General features: G+C 45.6%; 1 protein-coding gene across 15 annotated transcripts in view; it reads right to left on the reverse strand.

The window, feature by feature from the left end:
* The window catches only part of Chd4 (chromodomain helicase DNA binding protein 4), a 30,588-nt gene extending 9,444 nt beyond the window's left edge, over nucleotides 1–21,144 (reverse strand). For 2 of the 15 annotated variants that reach the window (XM_076854059.2, XM_076854058.1), the window contains exons 1-27: nucleotides 21,025–21,144; nucleotides 20,000–20,177; nucleotides 16,348–16,469; nucleotides 15,934–16,149; nucleotides 15,602–15,720; nucleotides 15,249–15,490; nucleotides 14,881–15,008; nucleotides 14,507–14,642; nucleotides 14,192–14,331; nucleotides 13,745–13,984; nucleotides 12,938–13,141; nucleotides 12,610–12,815; nucleotides 12,111–12,242; nucleotides 11,932–12,028; nucleotides 10,786–10,977; nucleotides 10,096–10,296; nucleotides 9,787–9,924; nucleotides 9,266–9,387; nucleotides 8,964–9,137; nucleotides 8,489–8,630; nucleotides 8,272–8,403; nucleotides 8,045–8,162; nucleotides 6,088–6,212; nucleotides 5,324–5,561; nucleotides 5,000–5,175; nucleotides 246–426; nucleotides 75–161 (exon numbers count right to left, since the gene is read on the reverse strand). In XM_076854059.2, the coding sequence (XP_076710174.1) occupies nucleotides 75–161; nucleotides 246–426; nucleotides 5,000–5,175; nucleotides 5,324–5,561; nucleotides 6,088–6,212; nucleotides 8,045–8,162; nucleotides 8,272–8,403; nucleotides 8,489–8,630; nucleotides 8,964–9,137; nucleotides 9,266–9,387; nucleotides 9,787–9,924; nucleotides 10,096–10,296; nucleotides 10,786–10,977; nucleotides 11,932–12,028; nucleotides 12,111–12,242; nucleotides 12,610–12,815; nucleotides 12,938–13,141; nucleotides 13,745–13,984; nucleotides 14,192–14,331; nucleotides 14,507–14,642; nucleotides 14,881–15,008; nucleotides 15,249–15,490; nucleotides 15,602–15,720; nucleotides 15,934–16,149; nucleotides 16,348–16,469; nucleotides 20,000–20,099 (4,108 nt within the window). In that variant the 5' untranslated portion in view covers nucleotides 20,100–20,177; nucleotides 21,025–21,144. Of the gene's footprint in view, nucleotides 1–74; nucleotides 427–4,999; nucleotides 5,176–5,323; nucleotides 5,562–6,087; nucleotides 6,213–8,044; nucleotides 8,163–8,271; nucleotides 8,404–8,488; nucleotides 8,631–8,963; nucleotides 9,138–9,265; nucleotides 9,388–9,786; nucleotides 9,925–10,095; nucleotides 10,297–10,785; nucleotides 10,978–11,931; nucleotides 12,029–12,110; nucleotides 12,243–12,609; nucleotides 12,816–12,937; nucleotides 13,142–13,744; nucleotides 13,985–14,191; nucleotides 14,371–14,506; nucleotides 14,643–14,880; nucleotides 15,009–15,248; nucleotides 15,491–15,601; nucleotides 15,721–15,933; nucleotides 16,150–16,347; nucleotides 16,470–19,999; nucleotides 20,178–20,275; nucleotides 20,512–21,019 lie in introns of those variants that run through there. The other 13 variants (XM_076854053.2, XM_076854052.1, XM_076854061.1 and 10 more) reach the window with 12 other exon arrangements.
* Between the last annotated feature and the right edge of the window lie 986 nt (nucleotides 21,145–22,130).

The following is a 22,130-nucleotide window of genomic DNA, read 5'->3' on the forward strand; positions in this document are numbered from 1 at the left end:
GATGAATGAGTGACACTGATAAGGTAGAAAACAAAGCAATATCTCAAAGACCAGCAAACAGGCACAGTTCTTACCTTCTGAACGTTCATCAAAGTCTTCATCACCTTCCTCTGAAGCCACTGAGTAATCGGACTGGTTGTCGGACTGGTCGTCCTGCCAATCTGGAGGGAGAGAGGGCAGATGAGCGGGGCCCACTGCTCTAGTGGAACGGCCCATGGGTGGGGGGCGGGGCCGGCCACACACACCTCGGTCCTCCTGGGAGCCATCATTGTAGTTGACCTGTTTACGGATTCTTTTTCCTTTGCCCAGATTTCGGGCTAGATCTTCTTGCTGCTGCTCATAATGGTGCCGCAGCAATTTCTCCCAGTAGTCAGGATCCACACTTTCTTCCTGTTTTATGATTTCCCGTTCTACCTCCTCTTCCTCCTGGGACATAGGGAGGGCCAGAACTCAGGGGTGCTGAAGACAACACCACCAGTTACCCCTGGTCCTCGCAGTTCCCATTCTGCTAGCTCCTTTGCATGACTGGACTCTTGAATACTTGGTATGCCTGCTTGTACCTACAAACTTAGAACATATTTAACAGAACATGGATCCTCAAGTATGTGTAGATTACTAAAGAAAAATCTGGACTGGAGTTATTATCACAGAAGATGAAGAGAAAACACACTTTCTTCCTTTCTTCTAACTCTACCAGTGCATATCCAATTGGGAGAATATTAAGAGAAGAAAAAGATTAGAGCTTTAGCAAACAGAAAGGAATTTCTGAAACACTGCAAATAATCTTCATAAAGATAAAATAAGCCAGAATACTCCTTCTGGTCTTCGCAAACTCATAAAAGTTTACCAACTGTCTGCAAAGGAAAGAAAAAAATAAATTACATATACATAGGTGTATATACATAAGTAAAAACATATATACACTCACATATATATCTCCTATGTCCCAATAATGATTATGCTCCTCTGAAAGTCTTATGTGTTTTTCTAAAATATTTCAAAACCACTGATTAAATTCAAATTCTTCATAGTAGAACTAAACCACTGCTAATAGCATTAATAGCAGAAACATTTAATGATTAAATACCCATTATTATGCCACTAATTAAATTACAATACAGGTTAAGCATCCCTAGTCTAAAGAATCTGAAATCCAAAATGCTCTAAATATCAAGACATGACTTTGAGAGCCAGGCATGGTGAGACTTGGAAGGCCTGAGACAACAGGATTGCAAATTCAAGGTCAACCTCAGCAACTTAGTGAGGTCCTGTCTCAAAAGGCATAGGGTAGGTGCACTGGGGATGTAAACCAGTGATAAAGCACCCCTGGGTTCAACCCCTAGACCCCTGGCCCCCAAGAAAAAATGACTTTGAGCATAATGTCAGCCCTCAAAAAGTTTTGGGCTTCAAATTTTTGAATTAGTGATGTTCAAACCAGTCAAATTTATGCAAATATCCCAAAATTCATAAAACTGTCAAATCTAACCCTTCTGGTCCCAAGCATTTCAGATAAGCAATACTAAACCTCTACTTCCCAAGAACATGTTATAGAATTTTGGGGGGTACTGGAGATTGCACCCAGCCCAAAAAGGACATATTATAAAGGGAGAAAATGGAGGAAGACTTTATGTTTTGATTTGGATTGTATCTCCAAGATACATCAAGTAGATATAAAAGCAATATAGATGCTGGACGTGGTGTTGTACACCTGTAATCCCAGCAGTTTGGGAGGCTCAGGCAGGAGGATCAAGAATTCAAAGCAAGCCTCTGAAAAAAAGGGAGGCACTAAGCAACTCAGAGAGATCCTGTCTCTAAATAAAATACAAAATAGGACTGGCATTGTGGCTCAGTGATCAAGTGTTCCTGAGTTCAATCCCCAGTACCCACTAAAATAAAAAAAGAAAAGGTAGATAACTTTATGTATAATAAACTTTTGTGTTTTAAAAGGTGTGCATATGGATTGTGTATGTAATGTATACATATATGCACACATGTGTAATTCATATGCATATAAAATATATTTGGAAAGATATACAATAAACTAAAAACATTAGTTGCCCCAGGAAGGAAATTAAGCAATTAGAGAAGGGGTTTTTTTGGTTTGTTTTTTGGGGGTTTTGGGGTACTGGGGATTGAACCCAGAGGCATTACCACTAAAATGCATTCCCATTCCCAGTCCTTCTCATTTTTATTTGAGACTAATCTCACCAAATTGCTTAGGGTCTTGCTAAATTGCCATTGCTGGCCTCAAAGTTGAAATACTCCTGCCTCAGCCTCCCAGGTCCCTAGGATTATAGGCATGCACCACCATGCCCACTAGGTTAAAGGTTTTAGAAGAGAGATCTTCCTATCTTTGGAATTTTGAACCATGTCGATATGGTCTGGATAAACATTCCCTAAAGGCCCATATGCTACAATCTTGGTCACCAACCTATGGTACTACTGGGAGGTAAGAGCGGGGACCTAGTGAGAGGAAGTTAGGTCACTGGGGAAACACCCTTGAAAAGGATTTTGGGACCCCACCCCTTTCTTTTTCCTTCCTTGCTGCCCTGAGGTGAGCAGCTTCCTCTAGCACATACTCCTCACCATAATAAGCTGCCTTGTCACAGGTCCAAAAGCAACAGAACCTATTAACTATGGAATGGAACTTCTAAAACTATGAGCCAAAATAAGCCTTTCCTCATTTTTTGCCTTTTTTTCCTCTATTCAGTACCAATGATCAAACCCTCAGATGGTAAGCAACTGTTATACCACTTTGCTACATGCCTAGTCCTTTATTTTTTGAGACAGGTTTTTCCCGAATTTGAATTCCTCCTGCCTCAGCCTCCCAAATGACTGGGATTACAGGCATGCACCATCACGCTTGGTCAGACTTTCCTATTTTTAAGTTGTCTAATGTATTTTGTTATAGTATGGAAAAGTTGAGCCAAGCTTTACACCTGTAATCCCAGCAGCTAGGCAGGATGAAGCAGGAGGACTGCCAAGTTCAAAGCCAGCCTCAGCAATTTAGCGAGGCCCTAAGCAACTTAGTGAGATGCTATTCTCAAAGTAAAATGTAAAAAAGGCTGGGGTTGTAGCTCTGTCGTTAAATGTCCCTGGGTTCAATTCCTACTACTAAAAAAGAAAAAGAAAGAAAAGTAAAACTGAAAAATAAATTCCATGTGTTCAAAAAAATAAAACATGGGCCAGGTGTGGTAGCACTGGCCTGTAATCCCAGCAACTCAGGAGGCTGAGGTAGAGGATCACAAGTTCAAGGCCAGCATCAGCAACTAAGACTGTGCCTTAAAATAAAAAATAAGAGCTGGGAATGTGGTTCAGCGGTAAATGCACCTTTGGGTTCAATCTCCAGTACCCAAACAACAACAAAAAACTTGGGTTAAGGATGTAGCTCAGTGATAGAGTATTTCTAACACATATGAGGCCCTGGGTTCAATCCCCAGCACACACACACACACACACACACAAATCTGAAAAAAAGTAAACAGCAGCTGCAGTCACTAATCAGAGGACAACTTGTACATTTGTGCAGTCACTAGCACAGATTATTCACTTAGCACAAGCTGTCCCAGCCAATCACTTCTAAGTAACACTGCTACTGAAAACAATGGGATCTCCTAACAGGAGAGCAGTTTTTGAATATTTGTGATCTAGTAGCCTACACCAGAATTCTCAGCCAGTTACACATAAACTGTGATTAGAAACATCACCTTCAAGAATTTAAATAAATAAATAAAAGCAATGTTATGACAAGTACATCAAGAAGATCATCCTGAGTTGGAAGGATAAGAAAAGATGGCAGGGGCTGGGGTTGTGGCTCAGTGGTAGAGCATTTGTCTAGCATGTGTGAGGCATTGGGTTCGATTCTTAACACCACATATAAATAAATGAATAAACAGGTCCATCAACCACTAAAAAATATATACACATATATTTAAAAGGCGGGGGGCGGGGGCTGGGACAGTAGCTGGTTCAATCCCCAGCACTGAAAAAAAAAAAAAAAATGGAGTTTATGATTATAAATTTCCAGATTTGTTGTAAGAATTAAATGCGGTACAAAGAAATGGTAAATGTCCGAATGGCAGACATAACAACTACCCTAAACTGATCATTACACATTACATATTTGTATTAAAATGTCCATTGTACTCCATAAATATGTACAATTGCTATGTCAATTAATAATAAAGTATTAAAAAAAAATAAGAAAGCAAAGACCACCAACAATCTATATCAATTCAAAGAACCTTGAGCCACCTGACTTAAAGGGGACCAACAGAGAAAGTACATTTTATTTTTCATACACATATATTTTTCATATATTTTTCTGTCATTTGGGAGAGAGTAATATTACAACAGACCATGCCTATCCAGTTTAGTTTTTTACTATAGCAGATACCCTCCACATACAAAAAAAAAAAAAAAACCAGAAAATTTTAAGGCAAGTAATTCTAATCTTTTAAAATATATCAGGAGGCCAGGCATGGTGGCACACACCTATAATCCCAGCAACTCAGGAGGATGAGGTAGGAAGATCAAAAGTTCGAGGCCAGCCTCAGCATATTAGCAAAATCCTATCTCAAAAAATAAATATAAAGGGTTAGGGGATGTGGCTCAGTGATTAACCACCCCTGGTTCAATCCCCTACCCCCACCCCCCAAAAAAAGGAAAATAGTTTATCCAGATATGTATTTCATATCCTTTCTTCCAAAGAGACCTGAGGTAGCATTTGTGTAGAATTAACAAAATCCACTTTAAAAAGAGAGATCCAAGTTAAGAGGCAACATCTATTAGGAGTAAAATCAACTATATATTTTCCAACACCAAGGCAAAGATGAGAATGTGATTAGTCATGTTCTTTGTTTTCAAAGGAAGAGGTGTTATCAATTATCAATGTACTAATTTATCTACATGTTTTCCACTTTGCTCAAATACCATCTTAGTTTCAAGTCTAATGTTCAGGCCAATCAGCAAGCATAGCACTGCCCTGATTCATACTCACCCCCATTTCTTCTTCCCGCACCACATACTGGGCCACTTTGAATGAGCTCAAATATTCATTCATGCCCTGCAATTCTGTGTCTTCTGTCTCATCCTGGTTACGGTCCAGTAGTCGTTCAATGGCCTTATCATCATAATGGATAACACTGCTATCCTCTCCCTCTTTGTTGTCTCCTCCTATAAAGAATCAGGGGCCCATAACCCAAAGTCAACTTCAGCAGCTGCAATGGAAAAAGCAGATCCCACAGGACCCTGGGTATCAAAGGTATTTCCTACCCTTTGAAAGAAGTCCTACCCCTAAAACTTAAGTTCCCGCCTAGCTCACCTCCATCTGTGGCCTCATCCTTGAATAGCTCCTCAGTGCCAAACTTGAGGATATCATCAAGCTCCTGTTTAGACATAGATCCAGTCTTGGAGCCCAGTCCAGGCCGCACCACGAGATGCGTAAGCATCATTTTTTTCTTTGCCACCTGCGTGATGCGTTCCTCCACTGATGCACGGGTCACAAACCGGTAAATCATCACTTTCTTATTTTGCCCAATGCGGTGAGCTCTGCTAAAAGCCTGAAATTTAGCAGAAAATAAAGTCAGAACCCATGTTTTCCAGCTGCCACACCCGCCTTGACTTTCATATAAGTTAAATCTAGTATGAGACAAGGGACACAACTTGTCTTCATATGAAACTCCTTTCACACTCTTGTCCCCCAGACACCACCATCACTAACTCAAACTCTCCTTTATAGTAAGTTAGATGATATAAAAAGACTCTTGCTGGGTGCAGTGGTGCACACCTGTCATCCCAATGGCTGGGGAAGCTGAGGCAGGAGGATCGCGAGTTCAAAGCCAGCCTCAGCAAAAGCAAGGTGCTAAGCAACTCAGTGAAACCCTATCTCTAAATAACTAAATGCAAAATCAGGCTGGGGAATATGGCTCAGTGGTCGAGTGCCCCAGAGTTCAATCCTGGTACTGGGGAGTGAGGGAAGAACCTATCATTTCCCAGACAACTAATTCCAGAAGGTAGAGCGGCCCGCATAGAGAACACTGTGCATCTTCAGTAAGTTGCTCTCTAAAGGCTACTACTTCTGCTTACCTGGATATCATTATGGGGATTCCAGTCAGAGTCATATATAATAACTGTGTCAGCAGTAGCCAGATTGATCCCAAGGCCCCCAGCTCGAGTGGAAAGCAAGAAGCAGAATTGTTGAGCTCCAGGTGCTAAGAAAGGAACCAAAAACACTGTTAGAGGTGTATTCTAGGGGCTGGGGTTGTGGCTTATCAGTAAAGCACTCACCTAGCACATGTAAGACGCTGGGTTCAATCCTCAGCACAACATAAAAATAAATAAAATAAAGGTATTGTGTCCAACTATAACTAAAAAAATATTTTAAAAAAAGAGGTGTATTCTAAATTCCAATTAATAAATGTCAGAAACATAAAGCTCATAGGCAAACGCCATAGTAACAACTGTAAACAAGGTCCCCCAATCGATACTGAAATCACTCTGAAAATTTAGGGACACAAAGGATTTTAGCATATAATAAATACAATGGGAAAATTACAATGGGAAAAAAGTAATTTCACAGTGGAGAATCTCAGCAGACACCACTTTACTAAATCATCAGTTATTACCAGAAATGGGACACATGAACATCATATCCACCCCATTATGATGCACTGAAAAGGACACAGCATCACCTCTGTGGTATTCTTGCCAAAAATGTCTAATCAAATCAAGAGCAAGGGGCTAGGGTTGTGGTTCACGGGTAGAGTGCTCGCCTCGCACGTGAGACCTTGGGTTCGATCCTCAGCACCACATAAAAATAAACAAAATAAAGATAATGTGCCCATGTATAAATAAACAAATATTAAAAAAAAAAAATCAAGAGTAATCATCAGACATACCCAAACTCAAGAGACATTATACAAAACAACTAACGAGTACTCATCAGAAGTATCAACATAGGGCTTGGGATGTGACTCAGTTGTAGAGTGCTTGCCTAGCAAACATGAGGCACTGGGTTCGGTCCCCAGCACCACGTTTAAAAAAAAAAAACTAAACAAAATAAAGGTATTGTAAACATCCTCAAAGAATGCTTTTTAAAAAAAGAAGTATCAACGTAATGAAAGAAAATGGGGAAAAATTAAGAAATGTTATAGATAGGAAGAGGCACAATGCAATGTGGGACCTGGGGTAGAATCCTAAAATGGAAAAAGGACATTACAGGAAAAACTGATGACATTCAATTAAAGTCTATAGTTCAGATAGATACCAGAGTTAATTTCCTGGTTTTGATCACTGTACTACAGTTATGAAGACAAACAAGAGGGCTGGGGTTGTGACTCAGTGGTAGAGTACTTGCCTAGCATGTGTGAGGGTCTGGGTTTGATTCTCAGCACCACATAAAAATAAATAAAAATAAAGGGGCTGGGGATGTGGCTCAAGCGGTAGCGCGCTCACCTGGCATGAGCGGGGCGCTAGGTTTGATCCTCAACACCACATATAAATAAAATAAAGATATTGTGTCCACCTAAAACTAAAAAATAAATATTAAAAAAAAAATAATAAAAAATAACTTAAAAAAAAAAAGACAAGCAGGATAAAGTAGGTATACATAAACTCTGTACTATTTTGTAGCTTTTCCTTGAAATCAAAATTATTCAAAATAAGTAAATTGGGAAAAAAAAAAAAAAAAAGTAGTAGGGTCTACTTAGATAAAGAAGTCTGTCCCAACTTAGCAGTTAAACTTGAACAAATCCGATCCCTTTCGGCCTCAAGGCTGAAGGAGGGGGAATTAGACAAAAAAAAAAAAAAAAAAGTTCTTTTTTCTAGAAGAAAAAACAAAGACTCCAAAAGAAAAAAAAAAAAATCTCATAGGAATAGTCCAATACATTCTTCCAATCGAGACATTCAAAAGCTCTCCTCTTCCATTATCAATTGATGAAGACCCAAAAAAAACTATACAGAAAAAGAGATACATTAAAACAAGTGATCCGTCCAAAGATAAAAGTGAATCAGGATGCTGGGAATGAAACCCCTCCTCTCTTACCATTGAATCGGTCAATGGCCTCTTGACGCATGTTCCCAGTGATTCCACCATCAATACGTTCATATTTATAACCTTCATGTTCTAAGAAATCCTCTAACAGGTCCAGCATCTTGGTCATCTGCAAAAGGAGCAGTTATGAAGGAGTCCAAGGATAAGATGGTTCCTCAAGTCACTGAGGGCTATCTACTCTTGTCCCCTAAAGCTCAAAGCCCAGTCCACATTAATACCTGGGAAAAGATGAGTACTCGATGCCCACCCTCCTTAAGGTTCTTAAGCATCTTCTGCAGCAGCAGTAGTTTCCCAGATGCTCTGATTAGAGCACTGCCATCATACATGCCATTAGGCATCTTAGGGGCTTCCTGAGGAAAAAAAGAAAAAAACAATATTGAAAGACCACTGGGAGGAGTTGCAACCCAGGGAGGACCAAGAGGTAGCAGGACTTACCATTGCTGCCACAGGGAAGAGGTAGGGGTGGTTGCAGCACTTCTTGAGATCCATCACCACATTTAGCAGAGAGACCTGGTTGCCACCACCTCGAGCATTGAGTGCTTCAAAATTTCGAGTGAGAATATACTTGTAGTACTTCCTTCATGGGCAAGGCAGAAAGATAGGTCAGATTCAAGAGCCTTTAATGATATAATGTAGTCCCACAGCCTGATAACTTGTTTTCAACATATCTCCCTTTGCAGCTATGGAAACTTAACAGCACCAGAACCACCATTATCATGTTAAAAAAGGGAAGATATAACTAAGAACTGAATGCTCCAGTTCTGTGGCATCAAATTTCTTTAGGTCCTGTTAGCTCCTGTCAACCAAATGCCTTGAAGCTGATTGGAAGGAGGGATGAGAAACACTTTACAGACTAGAAAATGTCTAACTGTACTTGCAAAATGGAGCCAATGCTTCTGCCTCAACTCACTTTTGCATAGGGCTCAGCTCCACACGCACAATCAGTTCTGTCTTAGAGGGCATATTCTTGAACACATCAGCTTTAAGCCGCCGTAACATGTGAGGACCCAGCATGTCATGCAGTTTTTTAATCTGGTCTTCTTTGGCAATGTCAGCGAACTCCTCCAAGAAGCCTTCCAAATTGCTTCAGAAAGAAAAGGAAGAAATTTTTTGGAGAAAGAGAAAGGATAAGGGAAAGTGATAGAGGAAATGGGCAACAAGAAGACCAATTAGAAGCAAAATTATGAGGGAATTATGGATAAACACACTTACTGAAACCTCTCCGGGGTGAGAAAGTTGAGCAGATGAAACAATTCTTCAAGATTGTTTTGCAATGGAGTCCCAGTCAGCAACAGCTTGTGCTGGAGTGAGTAACCATTCAAGACCCGGAAGAACTGGTGAAGCAGATGGAGATGTCATACTCAATAAAACAAGGACTGTAGTATATCTCTGCAGAATTCTATGTATTTCATTGCCTCCCACCCCATCATCATACTTTTTATTTTTATTTATTTTTAGTGCTACAGATAGAACCCAGGGCCTTCTGCATGCTAAGCACACTCTACCACTGAGCTATAACCTCAGCCTTTATGTCTGTTTTTTGGTGCTGGGGATTGAAGCAGGAGCCTTACACATGCTAAGCAAACTTTCTAAAGGCCTGGCTACCAGGAGCTATCATATATGAGGAGGGAGAAAGACAATTTTTCCTTTTCTTCTCCTGGGTTTTCTCTTAATGAGTAGATGGTACCAAAAGACTAAAACGGAGCCAATAAGCTCCCTCCCTGTATCCTCACCTTAGACTGATTGTTCTTCAGTCGATGGGCTTCATCCACGATGAGGCAGGCCCAATCAATAGAACCCAAGATAGCCATATCAATGGTGATCAACTCATAGGATGTCAGCAGCACGTGGAATTTCACAGATGCCTCTTTCTGCACATGAAGACAACCTCATCACTACTAGTCCACTCCTCCTAAGCACAGCTAAGGTATTTCTCCCCTCCCAGGTATTCTTTTGCCTCACCCAGGGACCAGGCCACAGGAGGCAAACTAAACCCAAAGCAGCAACTTCCTCTCTAGGGTGCCCCCCCTACCATGAGATACCTTCATGCGGGATGCCTTCTTGCCACCCCGGATGGCATTGTCTTCAAAGGAGAACTCATTTTCACGAATGATGGCACGGCTGTCCTTATCACCCACATAGGTTACCACATACATATCTGGAGCCCACATTTCAAACTCCCGTTCCCAGTTGATGATGGTAGAAAGTGGGGCACTCACTAGGAAGGGGCCTTTGGAATGACCCTTGGAGAAAGAAAAGAGGCAGAGTCAGGACTGAGGACCCCATCACACCACACTCCAGCATCTGCCTCTCCCTCTATCCTTGGAACAAAGCTGGCGCTGACTAGCCATCTATACTGCTGCCTCTACCCTCACCTTCTCATCTACAAAAAAGCCCTGCCTGCTCTTTGCAATAAGCCATGACCCACCTTAATAGAGTGCTAAAACTCCTACCTGTTCTATTAAGTCTTTTCCTACTAATTCCACCCACAATTCTGCTGAGCTGACATACATCTATTCCCCTAAGATTAAGGTTCAGGTACCCACAGCTAATACCCATAGCTCCACTCCCTCAAGTCTTTCCCTGTGGATATATATCTATCTCACTATCACTCAGCAGTGTTACTCAAAGTCAGAGACCAAATTCTTTCTTCCCCTTTTTTCCTTGGAGTGTAAGAGAAGACTGAACACAAAATACCCACATCAAAAACTAAAAGTCCCTGCTTTCCTCACCTCCTTATAGAGAGAATAGAGGAAGACCGCTGTCTGTACAGTTTTTCCAAGACCCATCTCATCAGCCAAGATAGTATCAGTGCCCTGAGCCCAGGAAAAGCGCAACCAGTTCAAGCCCTCCATTTGGTAAGGGTGCAGGGTTCCACCTGTAGCATCCAGGTACTCTGGCTGTCGCTCATATTTCACAGTTGGCTGAAGGATAAAATAGAAAAGTCAAGAGTTGGCAAGCAATTCCCTTTTCCCCATTAGAGAGCAGCTGCTTCCTTCCTTACCTATCCTCACTAGATCCTGCCTGAAAATCATGAAAAATTTGTTGGGGAGGGGGTGGTGGCATGCTGGAAGTACAGCTCAGTCATAAAGCACAAGGTCTTGGATTCAATCTCCAGAACCAACACATAAATAATCACATACCCCTTCTAGAATAAATTTCTTGTCTTCTCCCCCTCAATCCCAGGGCCTCACACACACTTTACCACTGAGCTACATCCCCTAGTCCCAAATTCTCTTAAACTTAACTGCCCTCAGAGTACATAAACAAGATCTACAGGAATTGAACCATACAATTAAGAGTCAGTTTCCTTAGGGCTGGGGTTGTGGCTCAGCGGTAGAGCGCTCGCCTTGCACATGTGAGACCCTGGGTTCGATCCTCTGCACCACATAAAAATAAATAAGTGAAATACAGGTATTTTGTCCAACTACAACTAAAAATAAATATTAAAAATTAAAAAAAAAAAAGTCAGTTTCCAATATTTTTCACAAAAGCTTGGCCACATGACCACTCCCTAAATAACACTTCCTCAATCATACAAAATATACCTAGGTTTTTTATGATGACAAAAAGGAAAAGTAGGGCTGGGGATGTGGCTCAAGTGGTAGCGCGCTCGCCTGGCATGCGTGCGGCCTGGATTCGATCCTCAGCACCACATACAAATAAAGATGTTGTGTCCGCCGAAAACTAAAAAAAAATAAATTAAAAAAAAAAAGGAAAAGTAATCCTAGTATTTTCTGATTAGAGAGATGTGGGGAAGTGGATGACATGAAACACTGACAGCAACATTATTATTTGTAGGTTGTTACTTAGAGCACAATTCATACAGTGGAGGAGACAAACTAGGCCCACCCTTCCCTCTTCTGCCCCAAACTCACATCTACTGTTGGAGTCTCAGGAGGCCTCTCCAACTTCCTTAGCTTTACCTTCTTGAGCTTCTTGCCTGGTCGCCCTTCCTCACCCCTCATTAACTCCCTAAAAAAAGGAAAACATTCCACAGCTGCCTAAGATCCTTTTCAAAAGGAAGCAACTCTTCTCCTCTCCCCAAATCACCTACCTGTGATTCCAATAGCTCTGCTTGAACAAATCATAGTCCTGTATTTCCACATCCTCACTCTCCCAAGACGCCTGATCATAGGGTAAGTCCCGCCACTTAATCAGGTAGTGGACATGGCCCTTCTTGTCCACACTGTAAGGTCAAGAGAGAAAACCCTCAGAGTTAGAAAACAGCCTTCTTCTCTTCCCAAGTCCTTAGCTTTACCTTCTTGAGCTTCTTGCCTGGTCTCCTGGTTTGCCTTGCTCTCAATAACAATAATTTATGTTCCTAACCACTTTAAAAGTGCCACAAACCCCACATGTATCCAGAGCCTCTATTATACCTATCTTTAGACCAAACATTATCTCTAATCTATAGCTCAAATTCCAGAATTCAGTCATTTATTTAAAATATAGAATGTCCTCCAAATGTAAGTTACTGGCAATCTCCATCTTCTTTTTCCCTTTAGCAGGAGTCTCCCGTGGATATACTGCCTACCTCCATTGGGCCCAGCTGGTACCTGTGGTTGAGGATTCGGTGGATCATCATCCACTCAGGTTTTATCCCGTAGCGATAAAAGCGTTCTTCCATCTCTGCAAATTTAGGGTCCTTGTTCTTTCGCTTTCGGCTCTTCTCTTCATCACCACCAAAGTCCCCAGAAGGTGGCTCATCCATATCATTCTTCCGCTGATAGTTTCGAAACATTACCTGACAATGCAGCTCCAACTGAGAGCAGAAAGAGAAAACAAACCATGTAAGAGCTGCATCCACCCTCTCTATTCACAATACTGTTTTCCCACTATCTTTTTAATTATAGCCCCCACATCTCTAGGCTGTCCCAGACTTACCTGCAGTTCAGACACCCAGGAGCAGTGCCAGTAAGACATGCCTTGCCATTTAACAAAGAACTGTCGCTCTGGCCGCCCTTCCAAGGGTTTGGGGGAGGGAGTATTAGGATCAGCATCTGGAGGCCTAGGCACTGGTGTGGGAGATGGTGGCTGACCCCACTTCCAGATTAGAATCTTCTGCACTTTGCCCTTCAGAGCTGGACACTGAGAGGAAAAAGTGATGACAATCCCAATTCATAACCATGGGAAGGAGATGGTACAGCTCACAGCCTCAATCTTGTCAAAGGATTATTAAAATCCCATTTCAAGTAAGACGAAATCCCAAGACCCTTGTAGGTAAGGAATAATAGAATTTTCTCTGCTTTTTCTGAATTTCCTCCAAGATTTGTGTGACATCATCATTCCTATCTGCTTAACAGAGTCAGTAACTAGACTTTAACAATAATCCAGAACAATTAGGCATGGAAAATCCACAGACCAGTAGCCTAGCATTTCTCTCTTAAGTAATCTAAAAGCAGTAAGTAGTCCTATTAAACATTCTAAGCTACCAAGTCCATAAGGCAGGGCATCAAGACAAGGACAGATGTTCTAATACTATTACATCCCTCCTAAGAGAGATGGCAAGACATCAACTCCTCTGTTCAAAGTTATTCCTGTTTTTTCCTAGGAAAAGGTGTCCCTAAACTATATGAAGAAGGTCTTGGAGCTAAAAAGTTCATAATTCTTCAATGACCTCTACTGTACCTCAGCCTCCCAATACCTGCACATGACAGTGTTACACTTCTGCTACATACACAGGTTACTCACCGTACATCGGGGACACAGCCATTCACCGTTGGGGATCTCTGGCAGTGGAGGGTTCAGGCAGTGGATGTGGTAGGAAGAAGGGCAGGTGTCACAGCACAGCAGCTCCCCCCCATCCTTGCAGACACGACAGAATTCCATATGGTGATCATCCTCCTCTTCAGGATCTCCCCCAACCTCTTCTAGTATCTCCTCACCCTCTGAATTGTCTTCTTTAGCCTCCCACTGGATGCCTTCTTTCTCCTGCAGTAAAGGATACAGATTCAGATTATTACCTCCCCACCCCACCACCCCTGAAGTCAGAATTCGCGGCCCATGGTTCCTCTGGATATTTCCCAAAGCTCTCAACCAAACCACCATCATTTCTATTTCCACCCAGGCCCAAAGGAGCTTTATCTTCCTACCATTCCCCTTGTGGGAGCCCAGGAGCCACAGTGGTCAGGTACTCACGCAGTGTGGGCAGCTCCACTTGCCCTCGGGGGCCTTCTCCATATCCGGATCCAGGCACACCATGTGGTAGGCTCGGGGACAGGTATCACACAGGATGATCTCACCGCCTTGCTGGCACACCTCGCAATAGTCCTGGTGGTCTGTCTCATAACCATCCACAGCAGTCACCTCCTCCTCGCCTGGGCAAGGAAGAGGGAAAGCCCAGTTATTAGAAAAAAACTACCTCCCCCCCAACCCCTATCTCCTAAGGGAGATTCTTTTTCCCAACCATTCCACCTCATCCTATCACCCACATAAAACAGAAAAGAAACACACCTTTCTTTTTCTTTTTAGTGGTTCGGAGTTTCTTGCGGCTACGGCTGCTGCGGCTGGTGGAACCATCGGAAACAGAATAGCTATTGATACTGGCATCATCGAAGTCAGATTCCACATCCAAGTCGTCATCCTCACTCTGGCAGAACCAAAAGGAATAAGGTTAAAAGTTCAAGCCAAGGGAAAAGAGTGGTGGAGAGAGCCTCACTGCCATTACTGGGAATACCAGAATTCCAGCAAGGACTATGTGTAGAGTCTGCCTGAGGCCAACTCCCCACATTCTTATGTTCCTACTCTATGGAACAGATAAACAGAGAGTAATATCTTTTCTATTACACACAGCTCTTCCCACCCAAAGGGATGGTTCAGGTTCTCACCGAGGATCTCTTACGCTTGGAACCAAAACCCCCGAGCTTGATCTTCAGGGGAGCTACTTTCTTGGGTTTAGGCTTCTTAGCATCAGGGACACGAGGGCTGCCCTTGGGCTTCCTCCGAGCATTGGGACCTAAAATCAGGATAGACCTAAATATATATCATAGGGCAAATTATATTATAGGGAAAATAAAATCTTCATTTAAGCTTACTTCAACATGTCCAGCCTCCCAAATTTCCCTCCTAAATCCAAGACTAATTCCTCCCTCCTGTCTCCTACCTTAGGGCTAACATAACAGCATTCCCAAGCTTTCTCTGTCTTTGACTTCCTAAACCCACACTAGCTCCTCCCTCCCACAGCACTACATTTCACCTTTGCCCTCCTTGGTCTTGGCCTTGCGAATAGGCACCTCCACAGGGGGAGGTGGTGGTGCAACCTCAGTGGCTGTCACCATGCTCTCCACCACAGCCACAGCTGCTGCTGCTGCTGCTGCCACTGAGGCCCCAGAACTGCCTTTGAAGGGATTGTTGGTACTGAACTCCCGCCACTTTGCACCCAAAACCATCATCATCTTGGAAACAGCAATCTTGGGGTTTTTGGCAGCAATGAGGGGTCTGGTGGAGAAATGGACGACAGAGAAGAAAATATTTAAGAATAAGAAAAACAGGCAGGAAGAGATTATAAAATGACTCTCCTCCCCCACCCCCAAGACCCTCCTGGCTTACCGGACAAACTGGCTGAAAGCCTTGTAGTTGGTGAGGGTGCGATAATCTTCCTCTGAAAACACATGGTCAATGTCTTCCATGCCCCAATCTTCCAGGAGCTGAGCAGAAGACTTAGGCTCCTGTAGAGAGAGAATAGTAAAGGGTCTACCACCTAATGCCCACATTTGCTAAGGGAATTAGAGCTGAAACTATAGCTTGCAAGACCAGGGTAACAGAGCCAAGAGAAAATGATTAGAAAGAGGTGGAAAGAAAATACTCTAAGAGGCAACAGAGTGTCTCTGAAACCAATGACTGAGGATATCAGTACAGAAAACAGAATGAAGTCCAGGCACCTTTGAATCATCATCGTCATCATCCTCCTCCTCCTCTTCCTTCCGCTTGGATTTGCTCTTTTTCTCTTTCTTAGGTCCAAGCTTCTTCTTCTTCTTCTTGCCAGGGGTATAGTCGCTGCCCTCACTGTCTGAACGCAGAGCCACCTCTTCCTCCTCCTCCACAAACTCTGGCCCCTCCCCAGAGCTGTCCCCCAGCTGCCGGCATAAGAGCAAACGCTGGAGCAGGGAAGGGGGGGAAAGGGAGACAGACACACACATGCTACACACATGCTGACCTCAGGACAGCCCTAATAAGGCTCATCCCCAGGACCTGGTCCACCACTCCAGAGAAAGAAACAAACGCCCTCCGCCCTTCAGCCCTTCTCAGAGCTCCTCCCTTCTTCCTCTCATTCCCCATAACAGTCACCCACTCACCTCCTTTTTTTGGCGCTTGCTCTTAGGGATTTTAGGGTCCCGAGGTTTCTTAGGCTTTTTCTTCTTCTTGAGCTTTGGAGTCTCTGCTTCTGACAAATCCTCCTCTGGGTCCTCTTCATTTTCTACATTTTGCCAAAGAGTGGTCAGCAGGGAAAAGATCGATAGCTAAAGGTTAGGGCCTAATCCTGAGGGCTTAGATTTTATTCCCCACCTCTTGTCCCAGATTCCTCTGAAGAGAACTGCTATACTCTCTACAGAAGGAAGCTGATACCCAGGACAAAAACAGACAAAGAGAGCTGTATATACCCGAAATAGGCCTGCCAGGCCAGACCAGGCCCACCTCGGGCAGCTGTCCAGGACCCTACCTCCTCTCCCCACTCCTCCAGCAGCCCTCTAGATGTTCAGCAGCCAGCATAGCTGAATCAAGCAGCCTAACATTCACCAAGCAAGAGAACTAGATCCAGGCCTCCTGCAACTGTCCACCAACAAGCCTATAATCCAGAGGATGAGAATGGAAAGTCCTGCCCAGAAGGCAACAATCACAAAATATATCCTCACCAAGTTACCAGAACAATGCCAGGATCGGGGATCCCAGAAACAACACCCTTTTCTAACCCCTTTGGGGTCATCACTGCTTAAAACAATCAGAACCTCCAAGCTCCAGGTTCACTTGCCAGCTCAACCTCATACCCACTCCCAAACACAATTTCCTTTCCCCATCCAGCCTATGGTTCCTTCCCAGCTTCTCCTGGGTCAGGAGTCTCTTCTCCCCAGGGGTCCAAATCAGCCCAGCTGTCACCATCTCCCTCCCTCCCAATCCTCCTCCCATCTGGCTCCACCTCCTCCCCTGGCTGGAAGCACACACAAAGCCCAGGGTAACACTGAAAGCTCCTGGGCAGGGATAGGTGGGAAGGGGCACAGAGGGGGAGGAGAAGGCCACAGGCAGCTTCCTTTGTAACAGACATTCACACCAGCACACCAGCTCCCTCCTCCCTCTTCTCTCTCCCTCTTCCCAAGCCACCCCCGCCCAAGGGGAGGGGGTGTGGAGAAGGGAGTGGAGAGAAGAAGGGAGTGCCTCACCCACTGAGGAGAGGGAAAATGGCTCCTGACCGCAGAAGCCAGCCCAGGGCACCCAGCTGCCAACATAGGACAGACAGGAAGTGGCAGGGAGGGGGGCGGGGTTGACAGAGGTAGCCGGGGAAAGACAGCCCTTATAGAAGATGCCAAATTATTACCTGGCCCCAGGTCCAAATGCCACCAATGTCTCTCTAACACTTACTCTGGTATGACACAGTTCACAAGAGGTCACCTAATTCCTCAGCAAGGAAACCAAGACAAATGTGAAGGGTAATACTACCTCAGGGACTATGTTACTCCCTCAATAACGATTACTTTTTCAAATCATCAGTACTAAGATTTAACAAAAGTTCAGTGGAGCTATGTTCAGAGCATACAGCCTTCTCCCCAAATTGAAGATACCCAAAAGAATTATCTTGAGGACTGGGAGCCCACAAGAAATCTCTAGGCTTGGTTTCATCACCTCCATTTATAAAAGTCCTTTCCAACATATGGAAATCACATCCACACCAAAAAGTAACAGTACCTAGATAATGATGGAAAATGATGTTTCCTTCAGTTCCACACATACTCTTAGCTCCTGACCCCAAGAACTATCCCTAAAATGCCTCTAGCTCCACCCTTTCTGGGCTACACAGACTTAGGGAACACGAGACATTATGCTGGACAAAGCACCATCAGCCTCCCCCTTCTCACTTAGCCCAGGATCAGGCCAGGCACAAGAAAGCCCCTCCCATTCCCTTGGGAATGGTACACCAGCCTGGATCTCACCAGAAAGAATCTTAAGGGCTTCTTCCTAGTAATCCCCATGTCATCCTCCAATCAGATCTTCCTCTTCAGCTCCATAAAAGCTAGAAGCAGAGACAAGGACAAACCCATGGAGGTAAAGAGGGACACCTTTCACTCACATACAACCTCTCAGAAAAATAATGTCCTGATATGGTAAGCAGTAAATTAGCTGAGATATAGAGGAAGATTTGGGAAAGGGGCAGGAATGGGTGTAGGAAATGGAAAAAACTGGGTCATGCTATAGCTTGGAGCAGAGTTCATCCTGGGAGCTAGCATAGCTCCCAGTCAACAAGAGGGTAGGGGGACAACCCCAAATCAAGAGGTTAATGGGAGGCCAAGATGGGGAACCAACATTGGCTGGATAGCACAACTAATTCTAATGCCCCTCCCAGAAAGAATAATAGGAAAGTAAGCCTTCCCCTTACCACCACCACGACCACCCTGACTCCACCTCAGTTTAGGGCACAGAAATCTGCCACCCTACCCCTAACAATGAGTGATGAGACAAGCCTAAGTTCCTTATCCCAACAGCTGAAGACTCAGCATCAAGACTGATGGCTCTCTTAAATGGTCTCAGGTTGAAATGAAAAATTCCAAGTTAGAAACTAAGTCAAATGTGAAAGCATTCTCCCAGACCACCTCAACTTCCAATAGGAGCTAAGAGAGAAGGCAGAAGTGAAAGACATTTGATGAGAAACAAAAACAGGACCAGCAGGCTCCAGAATGATAAGAAAAGTAGCAACATAGAGGATTAAAATATGGCATATACAAAAAAAAAAAAAAAATTTTTAAAAAGCTAGCAACTAGGAAGAAAAAGGTCAAGAAAACAAATAGGAGACTTGGTGAGTTAGCTAAGGGGGTTCTGAGTAAGGAAAGAAGCTAGAGAGAGACATTCACTTGCAAGTATGACATCAACCATCATTTGAGGACATACAGGGCTACTCCAATCAGACGGGATGGTTACAACCATACGGGTTTGGCCAGTCCTCAGAGCCACCCCAAAACCTATCACAATCCTTAACACACCTACACAAACCCATCACACCACCAACCCAAACCAAAGGCACACAGAGGCAGAAAGAAGGCTCCAGGAAAAGAAGCCAGAATTTTGTCCACTCACCAGGGAAAGAGGGGGTGCTCTCCCTTCTTCTACCCAGCCTTACTAGGCTATTATATTACAATCTCCCTTAGCCCCCATCACTTCCCCACTCAAAAGGTTCCAGCAATCTGCCTGCCTAAAAGCGCTCTAGATCCGTTAAGGAGCGAGATTCAAACTTCACACAGTTGAAACTGCACAGAAAATCGGTAACTGATCAGAAGCTAAAAATAATCAGATAGAGAGTAACCAGTACTCTTTCCTTTCCACACTGCAGCAACCACAGGATCCAACTAGCATGGATGCCAGGCTGGGCTCCTCCAACAGAAATCCTCAACTCCCCTACCACCCCCAAATAGCCTCCAGGGGTTCGAGCTACCTGGGATCCTCCTAGGACCCGCTCTAGGTAATGCTTGCCAGCCTAGAAAGCTCCCTCAAATAGGAACTGTAGAGCATTCCTGAAGACAGACGAGTGCAGCCAGCTTGCATCTGGGTCCGCGGTGCCCAGGAGGCACATGGCTTCCACCCCCCTCCCACAAGAGCTCCGCAGAAGGGAACCACTCCCTTCGGATGCCCTCCACCTCCGGCTCTGCACAGAGCTGGGCAAGCAACACAACCCTTCCTCATATCAAGTCATTAGGGAGAGCCCAATACCTCCTTCCTGCCCTGGGCCCTTGGGAAAGATGTTACCTGGGTGGGGTGGGGGCAGGCTGTTGTTCAAAAGTGCATCCATATCCTCCTCCTCACTGCCCGCTGAGCAGGGGGACGGGGAGCCCAGGCCCGACGCCATCCCCTTCCGCTCCCGGCCAGGGAATTGGCCCAGCTGCTCCTGCCTGCGGCCTGGGGCCCTCTACACTGGCCCGAGTCACTGTGCGGGGGAGGGGGGAGAGAAAGAGAACAGTCAGTGACGTGCACTGTCCCCCTCCCCCACACCCACCCGCTCTTTCCGCCCCCCACCCCAGTCACCCTAGCAGGGCACCCGAACCACTCAGGCTGAACTTAGTTCCACACTCCTCGGGGGCAGCCCGGAAGCCAGCTCCCCAAAAGGAGCCCTCACGAAGAGAGGGAGCTAAGGTCCCGAGGGCAGGCTGGTGCAGGCGTGGGGAGGAGAAACCGGGCTGGACCGAACAGGGTGTGACGGGGGGAGGGGGTCCGAGTGGCCGCGGCCCGGGAGGGCCAGGGGAGGCGGCAGGCAGCAAGGCGCTCGGGGACACAAGGTCACTTGGGGGTGGGGGGGCGCCTCCCTGCGCCCGGGGAGGGGCCAGTCCCCAGACAGGGCAGCTCTCCAAAGGCTGTCCTCCGGGACAACTCAGGTTCTCGTCCGGAACCGCGGAGACCAGGGGGCGTGGAGGCTCGGGCGCTCCGGGGGTCCCGAGACCGGGACGCGGGGGCAAGAGAGCTCCCACTGGGGAAGGGGGCTGGGCCACGTGTCCCGGGGGGCAATTGAGCAAAGGGCGAGGGGGCGGGCGCCGGGTATTGTGGGAGACCAAGGCCGAGGTGGGGATCGCGGGGAGCAAGACTCGGGCAGGGGTAAGGCGGGGGCTAGGAAGGAGGCCGGGCACCCTGCAGGGAAGGAAAAGGAAGGGTCCGCTCCTCCGGGCAGGGGGCGGTCCACGGGTCAGAGGACGCCTGAAGACTGGACAGGTGAAGGAATGACCTTCGGGGCTTGCCGAGCTGTGAGGGGCGTCTCTCTGGGAACCCCACACTCGCCTCACCCCAGAGCCGCAGCAGGTCGCCTGGGTCCGGCCCGGTGTCACTCCCGCTCCGGCTCCTCCTCGCAGCGGCCGAAGGGGGGAAAATGGCTCCGGCTCCGGCGTCGCCTCTTAAAGGGCCCGAAACACCGGCCGGGAAATCCCACCGCACAGGCCCCGCCCCCCCACGGACAGCCCATAATAACCTCAACCAACTCCAACCCCCCCTCCACTACCGCCACCCTCCTCCCTAGGTCTCCCGGGCAACCCCCGCCCCCTCGTCGCTCAGGCAACCATTGGCCACGCCCCCTTCGAGCGCGCGCGCGCGTGTCACCCGGGCAACCACCCACCTCCTGGCCATCCCATAATACACACGGACACCCCACATACACACTCCTGGCGCCCCCCATTCCATACACATGTGTGCTAGGGGGGCTGCTACCATAATATTGCAGACCTTTGGCACCTAACCTCTCCACCCCTGACATCCCATAATAACCATCCTTTGCCAACTTCTTCACTCTTGGCCCTAATGCTAACATCCCATAATAATTCGTCACCCCTCCCTCCCCCTGGCCATCCCATAATAAGCACCCCTCCCAGCACTTGAGCCTCATATCCCATAATACTCATCCCATCCCCCACAGACATCCCATAATAACCACCCTTCATCCACCCCCAGTTTGATATCCCATAATAGTCAGAAACTCACCCCCCCACACACACACAGGCACACACACATACTACAACAACGGACACTCGGCCTCCTCCCACACACATCCAGTAATAATCAGTCTCCCACTTTCTGTACTTACATCCCATAATAACCAACCCCCTAGAACTGCCCTCTATCCCTGCAGGCTAGGGTCTAGATGCTCACAACACTACCCCCAGCTTTTCCTTCTAGCTCCATGGCCCATAATAACCACTCCTTCCCTATCAAAGAGATAACCCCTACAGTAGCCCTATAGTCATCCCACAGATGGACACCTAAATCTTCTTACCCCTAAACACTGGAAAAATATCCCATAATAATTTTACTCTATCATCCACACCCTGAAATCCCATAATTTCAAGGAGCCCATAGTCAACCAGACATATACTGTACTACATCCAGCACAACCCAGTGT

Source organism: Callospermophilus lateralis, chromosome 4 (genome assembly GCF_048772815.1).
Source record: "Callospermophilus lateralis isolate mCalLat2 chromosome 4, mCalLat2.hap1, whole genome shotgun sequence".
NCBI classification, from domain to species: Eukaryota; Metazoa; Chordata; class Mammalia; order Rodentia; family Sciuridae; genus Callospermophilus; species Callospermophilus lateralis.